We start from the raw sequence: 17,912 nt of genomic DNA on the forward strand, positions 1-17,912 counted from the left end.
AGGAGCCACAGTCCACTTCTTTTATCACTAGGTCCCTTGTGGTTGATTTTCTTTCGATTGTTTGAATAAACAATTATTTACTTTTAAAGACAGGAGCCATTCTTCTTCGTCTTTCCTCTGGCAGACAAATCAAAGTTTGGCGCGTGTCCATAATCTCTCTCTTTCGAGTTAAGACGGGTCGGGCAGGCTCTGTAATGTCCAGAAGATGCGCAGAAACGGGTTGTGGGGGGCAAAGAATTGCATTAGGCAAATGACATTTATCTTCACTCACTTTAAACCTTACAAGATATTGTACATTATAACAGCTCCAACCTCTTTTTCTATAACGAACGGGACTCTAACCAACCCCATGTTAGTGGAATCAAAACGACACCAACACAAAGAATTACAAACGGCCACCAACTTAAAACTGCGGTCCCCCCCCAAACCCTAAAAAATTAAAGATTTCAAAACTGTAAAAATCATGGAGATGGTCACGAAGGTGACATCCCACCTTGCGTACTTACAGGGGTATGATGCTTCTTTTGTAGCTTCCCTCTCAAATGTCTGATCTTGGCATCCACTCTCGCTGTGAACCCTATCTTGGTTTCTTGTCTTGCTTTCGACGCCTCCCTCTTCCACATGCGCTGATCCTCAACATCCTTCTTGTAGTACTTGATTTCTTGGATGATATGATGATCCATTGGATTGAAACTTCTTTGGAATGCTAAGTGAACAATGTATGGGAGATTACATGCGATTGTTACTAAGAGCGTGGCTGACCAAAATAATGGGGCAGGACCGAGAGCTTCGACTAGAATTTGGTAGGCATTCTTGGAGCGAGTTGGAGGCAGCATTCCGTAAAGCAAGAGAAATAGGTACCACATTGCAATACTTCCCCACACAAGGAGGTGCTGAATCCACGTAAAGTGGCTCGTTATGAGAGCAATCTGGCAGTTAACAGCCCAAACGATGCAACTGAACATAGTGGTACCCATAGCAGCCATATCAGCTGTCTGGCCATTGGCACGGAAGGCTTGGTCATAGAAGATGATGATGTTGAGAAAGAAGACCATGAGAGAGCAATAGACACCATTGCCCATCCACCCCAGTATCCTGTACCAGTCAAAGAACAAATTTCTAGGTCCTTGTTGGTACAATGCAGGGAACTGCAAAACACACGATGTTTTCAAATGTCACTGCAAGGCTATCACAAAACATAGATATTTAAAAGGGCATTGCTAGAAGGACTAACCTGTAAGCAGACCTCAGACGAAACATCTTGTTCAAAAACTCCAAGCGAAATTACAGGCAATGAGGTTAGAATGACATTGAATGATAACATGTACCAGTCATCATATATTGATTGCCCAGAAAAACCAGTGAATGCCTCAAAGTAGAAGAGGGTGAGACCAAATGCAATGTTTTTGTAGAAGAAATAGCAAACCTGAAAGTGATACATCCCCATTAATAGGTGGAAGACTAACAACAACAACAACTACATGCATTTACTGATATTACCATCTGAGCAATCCTCTTATAGCACCAATGCCCGTGTACTACCAAAAGTCTCTCCAAAAACCGAAACTGGGAAATAGCAAAGTCACTAGCCATCACAGCCTGCAGGCAATTACCATGTATTGTGAGATCCCATGCTTCTACATTTCACTAAGAAATTACCAATATTATGAGATTCATCATATGATACACAATCACATCACAATATCTATATGCAACACCAATGTCAGTAGACTCAGTACCAACAAGGACAAAAATGTGGTACCAAAAATAGACATTATAACAAAGAGTCAGTCAGAAAAGATACCAACCTGCATACCTTCGACCCCACTGATTCCAACACCAATGTCAGCCTCTTGAATCATTCCAACGTCATTTGCACCGTCACCAATGGCTAACGTGGTTTTTCCAGTGCCTTGTTTGACTAACCTTGTTACCTGGTGCAAGAAAAAACTAAACGAATGAAGAAACAGTGTGGCCATACCGACATTCATAAGGATATCACTCCTTTGACAATTGAAACGAGAACTTTTCTGGAAATGGGGTAATAGCAAAAAACGTATAAATCTTACCAATGCCTTCTGCTTGGGAGAGACACGGCAGCATATGACTGATGCACAGTCAACACCTAATCCTAAGAATAGATGTTTCATATCATCTTCCAAAGCGTAGCTTAAAGTTTTTCCATCGATGATTAATGCAAATGCTGCATGCGGATCTTTTTCCAACTTGATCATTTGTGAGGCATTGGTAATTTGGTTCAAAATGTTATCTTTCACAGCCTGCTCATTAGTGAAAAGACAGTCTAACCTTATATAAATTAATCTCCTGAAAAGAAATTCATACTCTTTATCTCAATGAAATATATACCTCTTTGCTATCTTGTCCCAACGTGTCTAAATTTGCTGTTGATATACAGATCTGCTTCATGCCCTGTCGGAGCAAACTACATGCAAATCTGCACAGCAAAAACCCCCAAAGAAAGAACTAAAATCATTACATTTATCTAGAGGAGCATCACAACAGTTACAAGGAACAATGATTCCTCCTAAGAGTATGTAAAGAAGTGTTTTTGGCTTGATTAGTTAGAGACAAACCCTATGTTGATTGCAGTTTCCATCTTGTCTCCCGTCAAAACCCAGATCTTAAGACCAGCTTGTGCGAGATTGTCTATGCACTGCGGCACCTAAAGAAAAGAAAATGAAAAAAGAAACTAAGTTGCAGCAGATCAGTAAGTGAATATCAGAGTACGGCAAGAACCAATGCTTTATATACCCCTTTTTGCAATTTGTCCTCAACAGCTGTAGCACCAACAAGGATCAAGTCTCTTTCCATCTTATCTGCTACTCGCTCAAGCATTCCGTCCCTATCAGCCCCAATAGATGTTTTTGCTTTCTGAAACTCACTGCTCCAAGCAGAGTACTCAGACTCCTCAAGCTTTCTATAAGCAAGTGCCAATGTACGCAACCCAGCTTCTCCATATTCATTCAAATGCTTAGTAGTAGCTTCCTCATACATTCTTCCATTCTTTGAAAGTCGATCAAAAATTATGCTGCATAAGCCAAGTAATGAGAGAGAGGAGGGGAGATGAGATCAAAGTAAGAATCAAACAACTGCTTAAAGCATCTAACTACTCACTTAATTAAATATATTTGGCCTGAATGAATCCCCAATTAAGCATTTAACACCAAACAACAAATGAAAGCTAACAGAAGACACTGCATAATGCTCCACTTGGAAAGCATATGAATGCTGACTGAAGACAGCAGCCGCACTACACCATGCTGTCAATTTCCCAAAAGAATTAAAGATAATTTGTAGCCTAACCTGTCAGCACCTTTGCACATAAGTGAAAGCTGTCCATCTTCATCTCTCACAATTACAGACATACGCTTCCTTTTGCTAGTGAATTCCAATAGATTTAAGATTTTGTACTCCCTGTAGTTTCCCAAGAAACAACAAAATGTCACGACAGAAGTAGAAACTTAAATGCAATGCCATAGTAATATAAAACATTCATACGCTCACCTTTCCACTGGTTGTCCGGAATGATGATACCTTTCACGGACAATTACACCTGACTGATTTCTTTTACAAAATTCAAATCCTAACTCTCTTGCTGCAACAAGAAAAGCTGCTTCATCAGGTGACTCTGCTTCATATGTATAATTGCCGGTTTCTTCATTTAGCTCGGGAATTGCAGTGTGGCAAACTGCTAATATCCGTAAAAACAATGAAATCACATCAGGGCTGGACTCATTCAACCAATTTCCCGCCATGAGGCGGCTGTCCTCAAAGCTAAACCCCTTTATGGCACGTTTCAGATCCTTTTCTTCATTGGACGTAACAACTGTCTCTAGCTCAATTTCTGATCCTATTCCTTTCTCCCATGAAAAACGTGTATTATGTTTTCGCATGGGAAAATTGGCAAGCTCATCATCATGGTCTTCAAGGTCACTAGCCATCTGTTTTGCTGCTGCAAGTTCAACTTCACTGGAACGGACACCATATGCAGTACCAGCAATGGAACACTTCAGAAAGTCCATCTGGTTGCAGGTTAACGTGCCAGTTTTATCAGAAAGGATTGTGTCTACCTGGCCTAACTCTTCATTCAAATTTGATGTCCGTGCTTGAGCAGGATTCCCAGTCTCTTCATCATACATGAGTAAGTCTTGGTTAATGAAGCTTGCTTGCAAAACCTTCACAACCTCAATTGAAACATAGAGAGAGATGGGTATTAGATATCCATAAAGGATGAGAGCAGTAATCAAATGGATAAGGCCGGACAAGGCAGGCTTTTTTGGGCTATACATATCTGTTGTATTATCAGGTCGTAAGTACCAAGCGTCTGGCATGCTGAATTTTGTCTTCACGGCAAAGCCTATTGAGCTGATCACTGAAATCCCTACAAGGAGGGTGAAAAGAATATAAATAATGTTATCCATTTTCCTTTCTATTCCGCTCCTTTTTGAAGGGGACTTCGTTGAATTCTGCATGACTTTGCTATCATGACCCGTGAATATCACCACCCCATACACATAAGCTGTATTCCTGAGCTTCGAATCTCTCAAGAGTATCTGATTGGGTTCAATAGGATACACCTGCCGATCATACTCAAGATTACCTATGAAGGAGTAAAGATTTGGGTTTGGATCTTCACAATGAATTGTTGCCGTCAAATCCTTGAAAGCGCCATCATCCTCCATTGGCGAGGTTACTTCCAAACATCTCTTTACCTTCAAATTCGTTTCACCATCTAAGTTCATAGTCTCAACATAGCAAATCCCATCCTCATAACTTGACGACAAAAGAAGCAAATCTGCAGGAAAGAATTGATCCTTTTCCACTTTCACAACATTTCCAACACAAATCTTATGCCATGGATTAAAACCGAAATCACCATTGCCTTTATGAACAATTACTTTACGACGATTAACTTTCATATCCTGCAAGAACCTATTCCAATCTTCCATTGCTTCCTTTGCCATACTGAGACCAACAACAAATACCAGTGGAGCAATCATACTCACTGGAGAGAATGGTGAAACAGGTGTGAGGGAAAGAATGGCAGCCAAAAGGAAATACACATTGGCAACCCGTCTGAACTGCTCAAAGAGTGCTTTGGGCAAGAAGGTGATCGGGTTATACTTGGTGGTTGATATAAAATTTGAACGGTATTTATAAGGCTTCTTTTGATGGAGAAGAGGTTGGTTACAATATACAGTTCTTGAGAACCCGGCACCTTGGATTGGGTGAGGTGCCTCGGTCTCATTGGCTTTTGGTTTATGGCAGAATGTGTAAAGGTTACTCTGGCGAAGCTTCGCCCTTATCTTTCCTCCTGCCATTTCTATCAATCCCAGCCAACGCCAACTATAATTGGCACATATCCATTAAAAAAAAAAAGGACTCAAGTATCTGTACTCGCTCTACGATTAACACTGCACCCTTGCCTCCAATTTCTCCTTAAAAATGCCTACTACACACAAACCGAGGCAAAAATTACCTGTCAGCAACTAAAAATTCACAATATCCAGAACATAATATCCTTAACATATTTCATACACCATGATGCAATTAATCAAACATCACGCATTAATGATTCGGAAAAAACTAAATTCCCTTCTTAATAGAGCTCCAATTCAAAACCGCAATCAAATGCCGTGCATGCTAAGATTTCTAGATTTCCCAACCCTTCAGATTTGAGGAATTCACAGTAAAAATTAACCCTAAGCATTTCTGTTCCTTTCTAAACGTGAAAATTTACATAAAAATTGGTAAAACAAAAGATAAAAGAAACCACAACAAACCCAACGATACATTCAACTCAAAAACCAAACAACTCAAGAAATTCAACAACAAAAATAATCCAAAAAAAATCAAAATCCAAGCTGAGAATCAGACAATGTCCAGCTCAAATGTTGAAACAATCATTAACAAAAACCTTAAAAATCCTTCAAACAAGGCAACGCATTCGGAAATAAAAAAAATAAAAATAAAAATAAAAAAAGAGAAAAACAAATCTTTTTCCCAAAAAGCACACAAATTCAAACAAAACACGCACAAAAACACAATGGGTACCTGCCATCAGAGGCCTTCGCTCATCTTCAAGGAAAATTACGAATAACCCATTTTGCCGAAAAGGGAAAGAACCAACTTTGAGCTTCAGATCAAGGAGGAAGACAAAGTCTAGAGAGAGAGGGCGGAGGGAACAGAAGGGGAAGAAAGAAAAGAAAGAACCAAGCTTCCCCTTTCTCTCTCTGCCCGTCGTGAAGTACAAACCAATGCCAGGAATTTCCGGGCCCGCCTTTCCTTTATTTATTTAATTATTATATATATTTATATATAATTTCCATTATACACAACTTCTTGGAGATTTCTTCTTTTTTGGAGTTTCCGTTTTTTATATAAAAATAATAAATTGTTTCGACTTATATTTAGTACTACGGAATAATAGGATTTGTCTTAAATTGTAAGTGAAATGTTTTAAATTTGACTTTTGAATCATTCTTTATTAAATGTAAATAATATCATTTGTTTAAAATAATAATAATAATAAATTATTTTATTTATTTATAAATTATTTCTGTGATTGATTTGATTTTGTTTGAGAGCAGGTTTGGAATGACCTGGCCAATTATATTTCGTTGGTCTTTGTTTGAGCAGCCACCAAATGAGAACCGGCCGGTCTTTCGCTCCTCCTTTCTTAGAGCAACTCCAGCCCATGCTAAATGGACTGGCACCAAGTGAAGAAAATGGACTGGCACCACATTTTTCTGCTCCAGCCCGCACATTTGACTGGCACCCAGCCCGTGCCAGTCTGTTGCCCAGCCCAAAATGGACAGACCCAGAAGCCGGCCTGTTTTGCTGGCGCGTGCAACACACGCGGCTGCCCAGGCGAGTAGCCGACAAGAAGACAGGCGCTGGGGCCCGCGTGCAGACCCACTTGCGGTCGCCCGGGTGAAGGCAACGTGGCCTCGTCAGAGCCGTTGGATTTCCAACGGCTAGTTTTTTAGGCCGTTGGATTTCCAACGGTAAAAAAAATTTAAGTTTCACTTTTAAATTGGACCGTCCGATAACAGATCAACGGTCCACGTTTATTTCACCAAAAATTAAAAAAAAAAAAAAAAAAAGGCCCAACGGTCAGAAATTTGACCGTTGGCCACGTGGCGTAATGAGTGCTGTTGGATTTGATTATTTTTCAAATCCAACGGTCCCAATTAATTACAACATTAAAATTTATTAAAAAATAATAAAAAAATGTCAAAAATTTTAAAAAAAATACAGAAAAATTTTAAAAAATACATTTTTTATTTCTATAAATACCTAACCCTCATCTTCCACCTTACACCACATTTCAATATTTTCTACACTTTCTACACTTTCTACATTTGAATATTTTGTACACTTTGAGAGAAAAAAATGACTTCGTGGAAGCTCAGTGAAGATGTTACGTTGTGTGAATGTTGGGTTCGCACTACTCATGACCCGATTACGGGTAATGAGATGGATAAGCGAGAAATGTGGAGTAAAATTACGAAATCGTTCAACGATGTACATGGAAAAGATGCCAGATCTAGTCAAGGTCTTCAAGGTCGTTGGAAAAAACTCAACGCATCCTTTACTTGTTGGAAAAACGCCCTCTCTCATGCTTCTGGTAATTTGCGTAGTGGGACAAGTTTAGCGGATGAGGTAACAATATTTTTATTTATTTATATGCATTCCACCCACATCAATATTTTAATTTATTTAATTTCTTATGTAATTTTTATGTAATATGCATTCCAAATACTTATGTAATTTTTATGCATTCCACAATTCTTATTTAATTTCTTATGTAATTTTTATGTAATATGCATTCCAAATACTTATGTAATTTTTATGTAATTTTTATATAATTTTTATGCATTCCACAATTCTTATGTAATTTTTATGTAATTTTTATAGACACTACAAGCACAAGCATTCTACAATGCAAAGAACCATAACAAATCATTCAACAAATGGGAATGTTGGCAAATTGTCAAAGATTGCCCTAGATACAAAATTGTGGCAACCGGTCCAGAAGTTGTCATGCACGGTATGGGTCTACACAGTTCGCCAGAAGCAGACACAGCCGAACAAGAAGCCAACACATTTGAAGACACGGAAGGGATGCCTGAACAAGTGCCAGAGACCCAACCGACTCGTCAGTCCCTCAGGCCTCAAGGTAAAAAGGCATCAAAGAAAAAAGGTAGTTCTTCCAAAAATGACTACACTAAATATATGGAGGAACTTACTCGTCAAGGTGAAATGAACATGGCATGGGAAAAGGCTAGAGATGAGGAAAAAGTTGCTGCTGTGGCAGCAATTATTGCAGCTACTGAGGCTCGTGATGCGGCGGCTGAGAGACAAAGAGAAATAGTTAATCGAGAGAACGAGATGATTAGAGAAGCACTTCATCGAGAGAATGAGATGCTTAGAGAAGAAAGGATGGCTCAAACAGATCGTGACACTATGAACAAGTCTCTAGTAGGACTGTCTCCGAATTCAAAATATTTTTGGACATCAGAAAAAAGAGATGTCGTGCGAAGGAGGCGTGCAAGAGATGCCGAAACAAGTCAAGGGGGTTCCAGCTACAGAAATCCTAGCAACCAAGATCCTAGCACCACATATCCTAACTCCACTGACTTTATTTAATTTCTTATGTAATTTCTTATGTAATTTCTTATTTATTTTTAGAACTTTATTTAATTTCTTATGTAATTTCTTATGTAATTTCTTATTTATTTTTAGAACTTTATTTAATTTGTTATGTAATTTCTTATTTATTTTTAGAACTTTATTTAATTTCTTATGTAATTTCTTATTTATTTTTAGAACTTTATTTAATTTGTTATGTAATTTCTTATTTATTTTTAGAACTTTATTTAATTTGTTATGTAATTTCTTATTTATTTTTAGAACTTTATTTAATTTCTTATGTAATTTCTTATTTATTTTTAGAACTTTATTTAATTTGTTATGTAATTTCTTATTTACTTTTAGAACTTTATTTAATTTAAAATTAAAATTACATAACCTCACCATTTAAACTTAAAAAAAAACCATTTAAACTTAAAACACCAAATAAAATTACATAAAACACCATTTAAACTTAAAACACCATTTAAACTTAAAATTACATAACCTCACCATTTAAACTTAAAAAAAAAAAAAGCAAACACACTAAATAAGATTACTTAAAAAAACAATACACTTTATTCTTCAACCACAAGCCTTATTTTAATTATCTTCGCCTTCGTGCAAGCTCCACTGATGCTCAATCAAGTCATTCTGGCGGGATATGTGCCAGTATGGCTCTTGCAATGAAGTGTATCGTTGAACGATCAATTCATTGTAACGTCCATCCCGTTCCAACGGCTCGTGTTGCACGGGATCTTCGGTCCGGTCATGAGCATAGTAGATTTGTGTTCTTGAGTTGTTCATCGGATCCGGCTCGTATTCATCGACGGCATCATAATCATACTCGTCTTCAACAATCATGTTGTGGAGAATAATACACGTCATCATGATGGATCGAAGAGCCTCGACATCAAACATTCTAGCTGCAGCCCTGACAATGGCCCAACGAGCTTGCAGGATACCAAAACAACGCTCGACATCCTTCCTACACCCTTCTTGACACTTTGCGAAGTGTTTCTCTTTTTCACTCTGCGGGTGTGGCACTGTTTTGACAAATGTTGACCACCTTGGGTAAATACCATCTGCAAGGTAGTATGGTCCCTCGTATTTAGTACCATTAACCCAATATGTGCATCTCGGCCCACGCCCTTGTAGCAGTTCGTCAAACACTGGAGATTGGGCAAGGACATTTAGGTCATTCTGAGCTCCTGGAACACCAAAAAAAGCATGCCAAATCCATGTATCAAAAGAAGCCACCGCTTCCAGAATGATGCTTTTGGCTCCTTTTCTGTCGCCATAAGCTCCTTGCCACGCACTTGGACAGTTTTTCCATGTCCAGTGCATGCAGTCGATGCTTCCAATCATGCCAGGGAAGCCTCGCATCTCAGCCTTCCTAAGAAGCCTTTGCATGTCCCTTGGCGTGGGTTGCCGAAGGTACTCATTGGTGTAGAGGGCTTCAATTGCAGAGCAAAACCGCATCAGGGACTCCAGAACTGTTGTTTTTCCCATCCTTGCGATCTCATCCACTTGATCTGCGGATGCTCCATATGCAAGCATTCGCAAGGCAGCCGTAATTTTTTGCTCAGGAAGAAGACCTAGAACATGAAAAGCATCCTCTTTTTGCACAAAATATGGATCATGGTTGCAAACATCACTCATGATTTTAGCGAACAAACTTCGTTGCATTCTAAAACGACGTCTAAAAACATGATCAGGGTAAACGCTGTTGGGAATAAAATAATCTTCCAAGAGATCTTTACCTCGTCTTTCCCTTCTTCTATCGATGTTTGCCGCACGTCCGGGTTTGGCTATCTGACCCATAGCTTGCATGATACGGCGGGAATGTGAGGCCCTCCGCCTTCTATGGTGATCATCGTCATCCTCCTCCATTGCGAAGGCCTCATCTCCACCTCCACCTTGGTCAAGATTGACCAATTCTTCTTGTTGTGCCAACAACCTTTTCTGCTGCTCTTGCAACTGTTTATACGCTCTCCTTGAAGAAGACATTGTAAGAACTCAAGATTTGAAAATGATAAAGAAGAATTCTGAGCTAAAAAAATGGATTGAGTTTAGTGTGAGGATGGATGTAGGGATGTAGGGTTTATATGGACAAAAAAAAGAAGATGAGGTTCTGGACAATGCCACGTGGCACTACGTGATTGGTTGAAAATCTTAGCGGAAATCTATTCAAAAAATAGTACGTTCGGATAATGACACGTGGCGTGACGAGATTGGTTAAAAATCTTATCGAAATCTTGCCTAAATTATTGTAAACAGGAAGTGACACGTGGGTTGTCGGGATTGGTTGAAAATCTTAGCGGAAATCTATTAAAAAAATAGTACGTTCGGATAATGACACGTGGCGTGACGAGATTGGTTAAAAATCATATCCGAAATTAAAACTATTTTTTTTATTATTTTATAAAAAAATTATTTAATATTTTAAATGGACTGGGCGCCAGCGCATTTTGTAGGGGTGGAGATTGTTTGTGCCAGCGCATTTTTAGACTAGGTGCCAGCACATTTTTTTTTGGGGTGGAGATGCTTTGGCCTATTACTGTTCATTGAGTCTGTTACTGTTCAATTAAGTGGATAAATGGGCTGGGTGCTGGCGCAAAGTGGATAGGGGTGGAGTTGCTCTTAAGGTTTTATAAAAGATCCCTTCCCACTGTGCAACACATTCGGACCCACGCTGTCCCACGTGGCATATCTGCAACTCACTGCTTCTCCCCCGGTACTAGTGTCATCGTTATTGCTCAAGACGGTTACTATGTTTTCTTAATTAAAAATAAATAAAATAAAACAAACAAACAATATGCCAGGTAGGAAGTGAAAATGAGAGATTTTAGGTTCGATTTTTGTTAAAGATGAATTCGAACCATATTATTGCTAACTCATTGTGAGGCTAAGTTCAATCTCCTCTCCCTTAAGATTATCTCTAATGGTGGCTTATAACCTAAATTTTTCCTTCCCCCCCAAAATCCACTCCAACCCAAAACCTAAACCAAACCTAAAACCTAAAATTTAAAATGAAGGCAAATACCGGTCACAAATTTAGCCCACAAATTGAAGTGGGACCCACGAATGAGAGTGAAAAGTGGGCTGTGCAGCCCACACCACAAAACTCAATCTCCCTGACGCGCCTCACGCACCACAATCATTGGAGCTGAAGGCCCACCCATGTGGGTTGTCCCCCTCTGCTGTCAGCCGTACTATAGCCCAACGACTACTTTTCTTCATCCAATGGCTCTATTTAAATGAGCCGTTAGTTAATCCAACGGTCCAGGTTCAAATTATTTTTTTTTAAGTTTTATATTTATATATTTATTGAATCCAACGGCTTATATCGAATATAATCAAATCTAACGGTAAAAAAAAAAAGATCTAACAGTCCAAATTGAAATCCAATGGCTAAAATTATTTAACTTAAAATTCAACCAAAAACTCTATAAATACTTATGTATTTGTTCAAACATCCACACAAAACTCACTTTTCTCATACAATTCTTCCAATTTTTCTTTCTACCATTTCTTCTCATTTCCAAAAATTTTGAGATGGAAAAAGAGCATGTTAGAGGTCATAATTGGACCTTTGATGAAGATATTGCTTTATGTTTGGCATGGATTTCTGTTAGCGAAGATGGTGCCATCGGCACCAATCAAAATAGAAAGGTTTTGTGGGGTAAAATCGTTGATAAGTTCCATGAAAACTCCATCGTCGGTCGAAGGGAAGTTGGTGGTGTTTATGATCGGTGGAAGATTATCAACAAAGCGTGCACTTTGTGGAAGGGAAGCTTGGAAAGAGTCATGGTTGAAATGCCTAGTGGAAAGGGCGCCTCAGAAATTGTGAGTTTCTTTGTTAATTTTTTAGTTGTCATGTACATAATAGTAGTTTGCAACTAATTGTTTTTATGTATTTGTTGCATAGGGTGACAAAGCAATGGCAATTTACAAGACAAGAACTACACCAAAAAATCAAGCTTTTAAGTTGCATCATGCTTGGAACATCCTCAAGGATTGTCCGAGGTGGGGAACCGATTCAAATCAACAATGTGGAAGATTATTTCATAATGAAGCCCCACCCCCAAATGATGTCAATGAATGTGTGAATTTTGCCGAGAATGAAGGTGTCGACCAAATGAGCCCAACTTCTTCTTTTCCAAGGCCCTCGGGTAGAGATAAGCTAAAGGAAGCAAAGAGAAAAGGGAATCCCAAGGTCCGATACGTGAACAATTTGCTAGCGAAATGGCAAGAATGAACGAAAACCAGTGCCGTCGGCAAGAAGAATCGGCCCAAATGTTTTTGGCCATGAAGGAAGAAGGGGATAGGGAGCAAGAAAGGTATGAAACTAATTTGATAATGGAGGACCTCGACAAATACACTCCAGAGAGGAAGAAATACTTACGTGGTAAGCAAAAGGAAATTTTACGAAGGAATGCCACGAGGAGTATATTTCAAGATGATAATTCATCTCAAGACTATCACCCAAGTCCATCACCAAGTCAAAATGGTGGATATCATTATTAAGTTTATGTAGTCTATAAGTTTTCAATTGTATTAAAGTTTACGTGGTTTATTAATTGTCTTTTTTTTTATTTTTAAAGTTTATGTGGTTTATCATGATTTTCATGTATTGATTTAGTGATTTTTCAAAATTTATCAGAATTTAAATATTTTTAGGTTAAAATGTTCATAAAATTAATTTAGGATAGTCTAAATACTTTTTTTTTAAGTTAATTTTAAAAAAAAATTAGCCTTAATTCATTTTTTGATAATCTGGGGCTAAAATTTTAGACCAGAAGGGTTAGAGTAGAAAAACTGTTTCTGGGCTAAAACCTAAATTTTATGGGCTAAATATTTTTAGGTTTTAGGTCACCATTGGAGATGGTCTAATGTAAATAATATTGTTTGTTAAAAAAAAAAAAAAAAAAAAAAGGTTATTGGCACTCCAAAAATCTCATTCTACACTCCTCACAAGTGTATTTTTCTTTCTAAATATATAAAGTTTGGAGAGTAGAATGAGAAATCTGGAGTGCCAATAACAATTCCCAAAAAAAATATAAACTACATAATGGTACTACAGTTAACTAAAACCTAAACCTAAAATTTTGAAAGTGAACTTTAATGAAAAGCTCTCAGTGCTGTTCACTTTAATGAAAAACCACATTTTTACACAAAAAAGTCAATCTTGAGACTATTCACTTTACCCTTTATTTTGTCTTTATCATTAAAACTCAAAGTTTTCAAACCCTTTTCATTAGTTTTCCTAATTTTGGGAAAATGGGTGATGGCTACTAAGTAAGCACACAAATTAAAACCCTCTTGTGACAATTGTAGTATATAAATAAGTAGGGATCGTTCTTAACCGGGGATTAGGAGGGATTGCAAAATCACTTGGAAACTGACTCAAAAACGTAAAACAAACGTTAAAAACACTAAACTAGACTCAAAGAATGTAAAACTAAACAATAAAATACTAAAACAAATCAAAAGACTCAAAGAATACAAAACACTTATAAACACAAACTAAGACACTTTCTAACTAAAATAGACACTAAGGTAAAGGGGGATTGAGATTTTGACGAAAATAAATTAAATGCACAAATCGTAATTTAAAGGCAGAATTTAAATATGAATGTGATGAAAATATGGATGAATGATAGCTAGAAGGTTCTTCTCCACACATGTCACACTTGCATACACTTTGATTTTCAGTTGGTCTTTCGATAAATTATGAAACTCAACGCCCCAAATTAACCGTGAATTGCACTAATTAACCCTCAGTTTTTCCACAAGTTATTAAGTTGGATGATTGCATACGACAACCCAAAACATTCCCTACAAGTTCCCTACATGAATTGCATAATAGAGATACAAGCAAGAATCATTAAGTTCTATGAAAAACATAAGCATTGACGAAGCATTCGTTACTATGAATTGCATGAAACTTATGCTAAGAATTCATTCAACGCGATCGTTTTCAAGCGACCTTCACTACTTGTGATTATAAGATTGTAACTATTAGGTGAAACTCCCTCATAATCTAGCATCATATTCATGCATGAAAACTAAGCGTGCACTCTCAATCAACATACACAAATAAGTTATCAATCAAATAGATGAACGAATTGAATCCACAACTTATGAAATTCCAACCGAAAGTAATCAATTCATATTGCAAGCGTAAACATGGTTTCGAATCTCCCCCTAGCTAACTAGGGGGATTTAGCCTCTCATGTTCACAACAAGAAAAATAAAATTGAATTTAAACATAAAGAACAAAGGATGAATTACACCTAGAACGCCCAACGAATCCACTTGAATTTCTGCGCGTCTAAGTCCTCTTTCCTCCTCTCCTTGATGCGGCAGTGAGATTAAATGGATGATTTGGATGTTATTTTGGGTTGGGGATGGATTTAGGGAGGATTGGTGGTGCGGCAAGGTGGTGGAAAAATGGGGGAAAGTTGCGGCTGAATTAGAAATATGTGGAAGTGCTGCGGCTGGAATGAATTGTTTTTGGGATGGTGGCGGCTGTTATGGAGAAAAGGTGAATGGCAGTTTGCGGCTCAAGGAGGAAATAAGTGAATATGGAATTTTTGCGGCTGATTTGGAATGGTTTTTGCACGGCAATCTAGGGTGAATAATGGGAAAGTGGCTGAATGTGTTAGGGTTTGTAGAATGGGAGAATTAGGATGGCTCACATGCACGGCAAAGAAGAAAATAATAATATGGGATGGTGCGGCTGGATTCAAATCTGGTGGCCGAATAAAATAAATGCATGAATGGGAATTGCGGCTTGTAGGTTTGAATGGGAGAATGGTAGGGTTATGTGTTGAACTAGGGTTATGGCTTGCGGCTTAGGTTAGATTAATGGGATAATGGGCTGCAAAATCAATGGCATGAATTGAAAACCCATGGCTGGAATAAATATGGGATGGTTTTAGGTTACGGTTTTAAAATTGAATGGGAGGAAAAAGGGTGACGGCTTAAATGGAAATTATTTTATGGTGGCTAATATGAATAATGGAGCAATGGGAGATGCGGCTAGGGCCTTGGTTTTGTATCCTAAAGCGCCTACAAGGACTTCAAAGTGGCTAGAAAGTACGGACGTTTAAGATTAGGAAAGATTACCAAAACGGGAAACTTAGGGCCAACTTTCCTAAAATAGGAAGCCTTGTTTGAGTAGGATTCTTCGTTTTGGTAAGAATTCATCGTTGGCGTAGGAATTCGTCGTTTCTTCAAGTCTTCAACTCATTCATTCCTCTTTCGCTCCAAAAGACTCCAATTTGCATCTTCTTGCACACTTTGGCCTTATAATCTGAAAATACACAAAAGTGGCCTTAAACACTGAAATAGATAAGTAAACACAACATAAATGCACGAGAACAAGCTAATTAAGTCGCATGAATATGCGCCTATCAAATTCCCCCACACTTAACTTTTGCTAGTCCTCGAGCAAAACAAAACAACTAAATTAAACTAAACGAAACAAAACAAACAAAACATAACCTAAACCTTCCAACGTTTGCCTCAGGGATTTCCAATGAAACATGACATCTCAAAGATCATTACTCACATAGCTTTTAGTCTTCTTTCCCCTCGAGCACATACTTAATCATAGTCACCATTCACTAGTTCGCATTTAATCAATTAAAACACCTTTTGAATGTAGTAACATGCCTTAGAGAATTCCCTCAATTCCTCACTAGTTATGCACTCAATTTTCACTCAGATTTTCTGACTACACACCCTACACTAGTTATATGTGAGAAGATTGATGTAAACATGAAAGACTAGTACTCACATACGTTATAACAAAGAAAGCAATTTCTGGAGTAATTACACGTGTTTAGATATGATCTCATGAATGGAATGCTACTACTTAGATGCGAGAACCAGTGACACCATATGCTCATACCAAATTCAAACTCCACAATTGAAATGCACACCACTCAAGATAGAAGTCAAGGGTTGTAACGGGGCTTGGGGTATTGGCTAACAAGGAAAGGTAGGGATAAACAAAAGTTCTTTAAGCAATAGTAAGTAAAGTAATGAAATTAAGACCTAGAATTCCCTTAGAATGCAGAAATCAACTTTTAAACAAATAGGGAAGATTCAAACAACTCTTAGGGCCTAATTCATTGTTTTGGGCCCTTACTTCAACAAACAATACTTTTCAACTCTTTTTCACTTCTTTTTCTTTTCTTTTTTTTTTTTTTTTTTTTTTTTTTTTTTTTTGACCATGCGTATGGCACATAAACTCACATCCATAATACTTCCCCCACACTTATTTTCTGCAACACATTAATCAAAAGGAATTCATTGCTTACTATGCTTCAAGAACAAGGGTAAGGATGGTCCTAATCTAGGCTAGGTGAGGATAATGTGGGTTAACAAAGAAAGTAGGCTACACAAGGCTCAACGGGGTTAAACTTAAACACAAAATGAGTGAAGGGCACATGGCTGTTTGGCTTTGATGGTGGTCACTACACAACTTCATCTTGAATATGTGTTATGCAAATCAATGACATGCTTTGAATGAAATGGGCATGAGTTCTAGCATTTGGAACTAAGTGATGAAACGCCTTCTAAGTAGTAACCAAGCAATGAATAATGAGATCATGCAACGATTTTAGAAAACATTAATGCACAGATTTTAACTCTCCAAATAACGTTCAGGCTCAAGTCTCACAGGGATGTAGCGTTTGTTTAAGTTCCTTCCTTCAAGCATGTTACAAAAACTGATTTTTATCATTTGTGATTACATGTGAATTCGTAAACTATAACGACAACCAAGCATAAACCAAAGAGTATATCAAACGTCCATTCATGTTTGTAACTTTCTTTAACCATCATGCAATTAAAAACCAAATCCTCATCATTGTGTTGGAAGGTACCCTACGACACAAACAAACACACAAAAACAACTCTTTTTGGGTTTTTTCAAAGCAATTTTTCAAATTTTTATGGGATTTTCGGATTTTTAAGTCAACACACTCTAAAACACTTTAAAATAGCTTAAAAACACTTAAAAACAGCAAAGAACAAGTTTAGACATGTTAGGTGGTAATACCCTACGATTTTCATGCACAAATATCTCAAAACAGAATGTTACCCCCCCACACTTAAACTAAACATTGTCCTCAATGTTTTAAACACAATTAAAAAAACATTACACAAAACATAAAATAAGCAACAAAGGAAAGGGTTTAGGGACGCAAATCTGAGTGTGGAGCGATTCCCAAGTTCTTCCT

The 17,912-nt window shown here is 37.7% G+C and overlaps 1 protein-coding gene across 2 annotated transcripts; it reads right to left on the reverse strand.

Annotated features, from left to right (window-relative positions):
- Nucleotides 1-237: 237 nt before the first annotated feature.
- On the reverse strand, nucleotides 238-6,289 carry LOC103929297 (probable phospholipid-transporting ATPase 4). 2 transcript variants are annotated; one of them, XM_009338469.3, is made up of 11 exons: nucleotides 6,076-6,289; nucleotides 3,526-5,470; nucleotides 3,325-3,435; nucleotides 2,773-3,049; nucleotides 2,595-2,683; nucleotides 2,368-2,455; nucleotides 2,070-2,279; nucleotides 1,809-1,934; nucleotides 1,501-1,599; nucleotides 1,235-1,426; nucleotides 238-1,148 (listed from the first exon to the last, which is right to left on the reverse strand). In XM_009338469.3, the coding sequence occupies exons 2-11, from the start codon at nucleotides 5,340-5,342 to the stop codon at nucleotides 474-476; spliced, it is 3,684 nt and encodes a 1,227-aa protein (XP_009336744.2). In that variant the 5' UTR covers nucleotides 5,343-5,470; nucleotides 6,076-6,289; the 3' UTR covers nucleotides 238-473. The 2 variants fall into 2 exon arrangements, with proteins under 2 accessions (XP_009336744.2, XP_009336745.2); XM_009338470.3 differs by having other exon boundaries at nucleotides 3,526-5,473.
- Nucleotides 6,290-17,912: the final 11,623 nt, after the last annotated feature.

Source organism: the organism of the source record quoted next, unplaced genomic scaffold (genome assembly GCF_019419815.1).
Source record: "Pyrus x bretschneideri cultivar Hongxiangsu unplaced genomic scaffold, Pyrus_bretschneideri_v1 Contig92, whole genome shotgun sequence".
Classification (NCBI taxonomy): domain Eukaryota; kingdom Viridiplantae; phylum Streptophyta; class Magnoliopsida; order Rosales; family Rosaceae; genus Pyrus; species Pyrus x bretschneideri.

Bases quoted from the DNA above. Each gene is read 5' to 3' on its own strand.
- LOC103929297 (XM_009338469.3), bottom strand. From the start codon at position 5,342: ATGGCAGGAGGAAAGATAAGGGCGAAGCTTCGCCAGAGTAACCTTTAC. The intron at 2,684-2,772 runs GTATATAAAGCA...TCTTTTCTTTAG, and splicing joins AGGACAAATTGCAAAAAGGG to GTGCCGCAGTGCATAGACAA. The intron at 2,456-2,594 runs GTTTGTCTCTAA...TTTGCTGTGCAG, and splicing joins GAAACTGCAATCAACATAGG to ATTTGCATGTAGTTTGCTCC.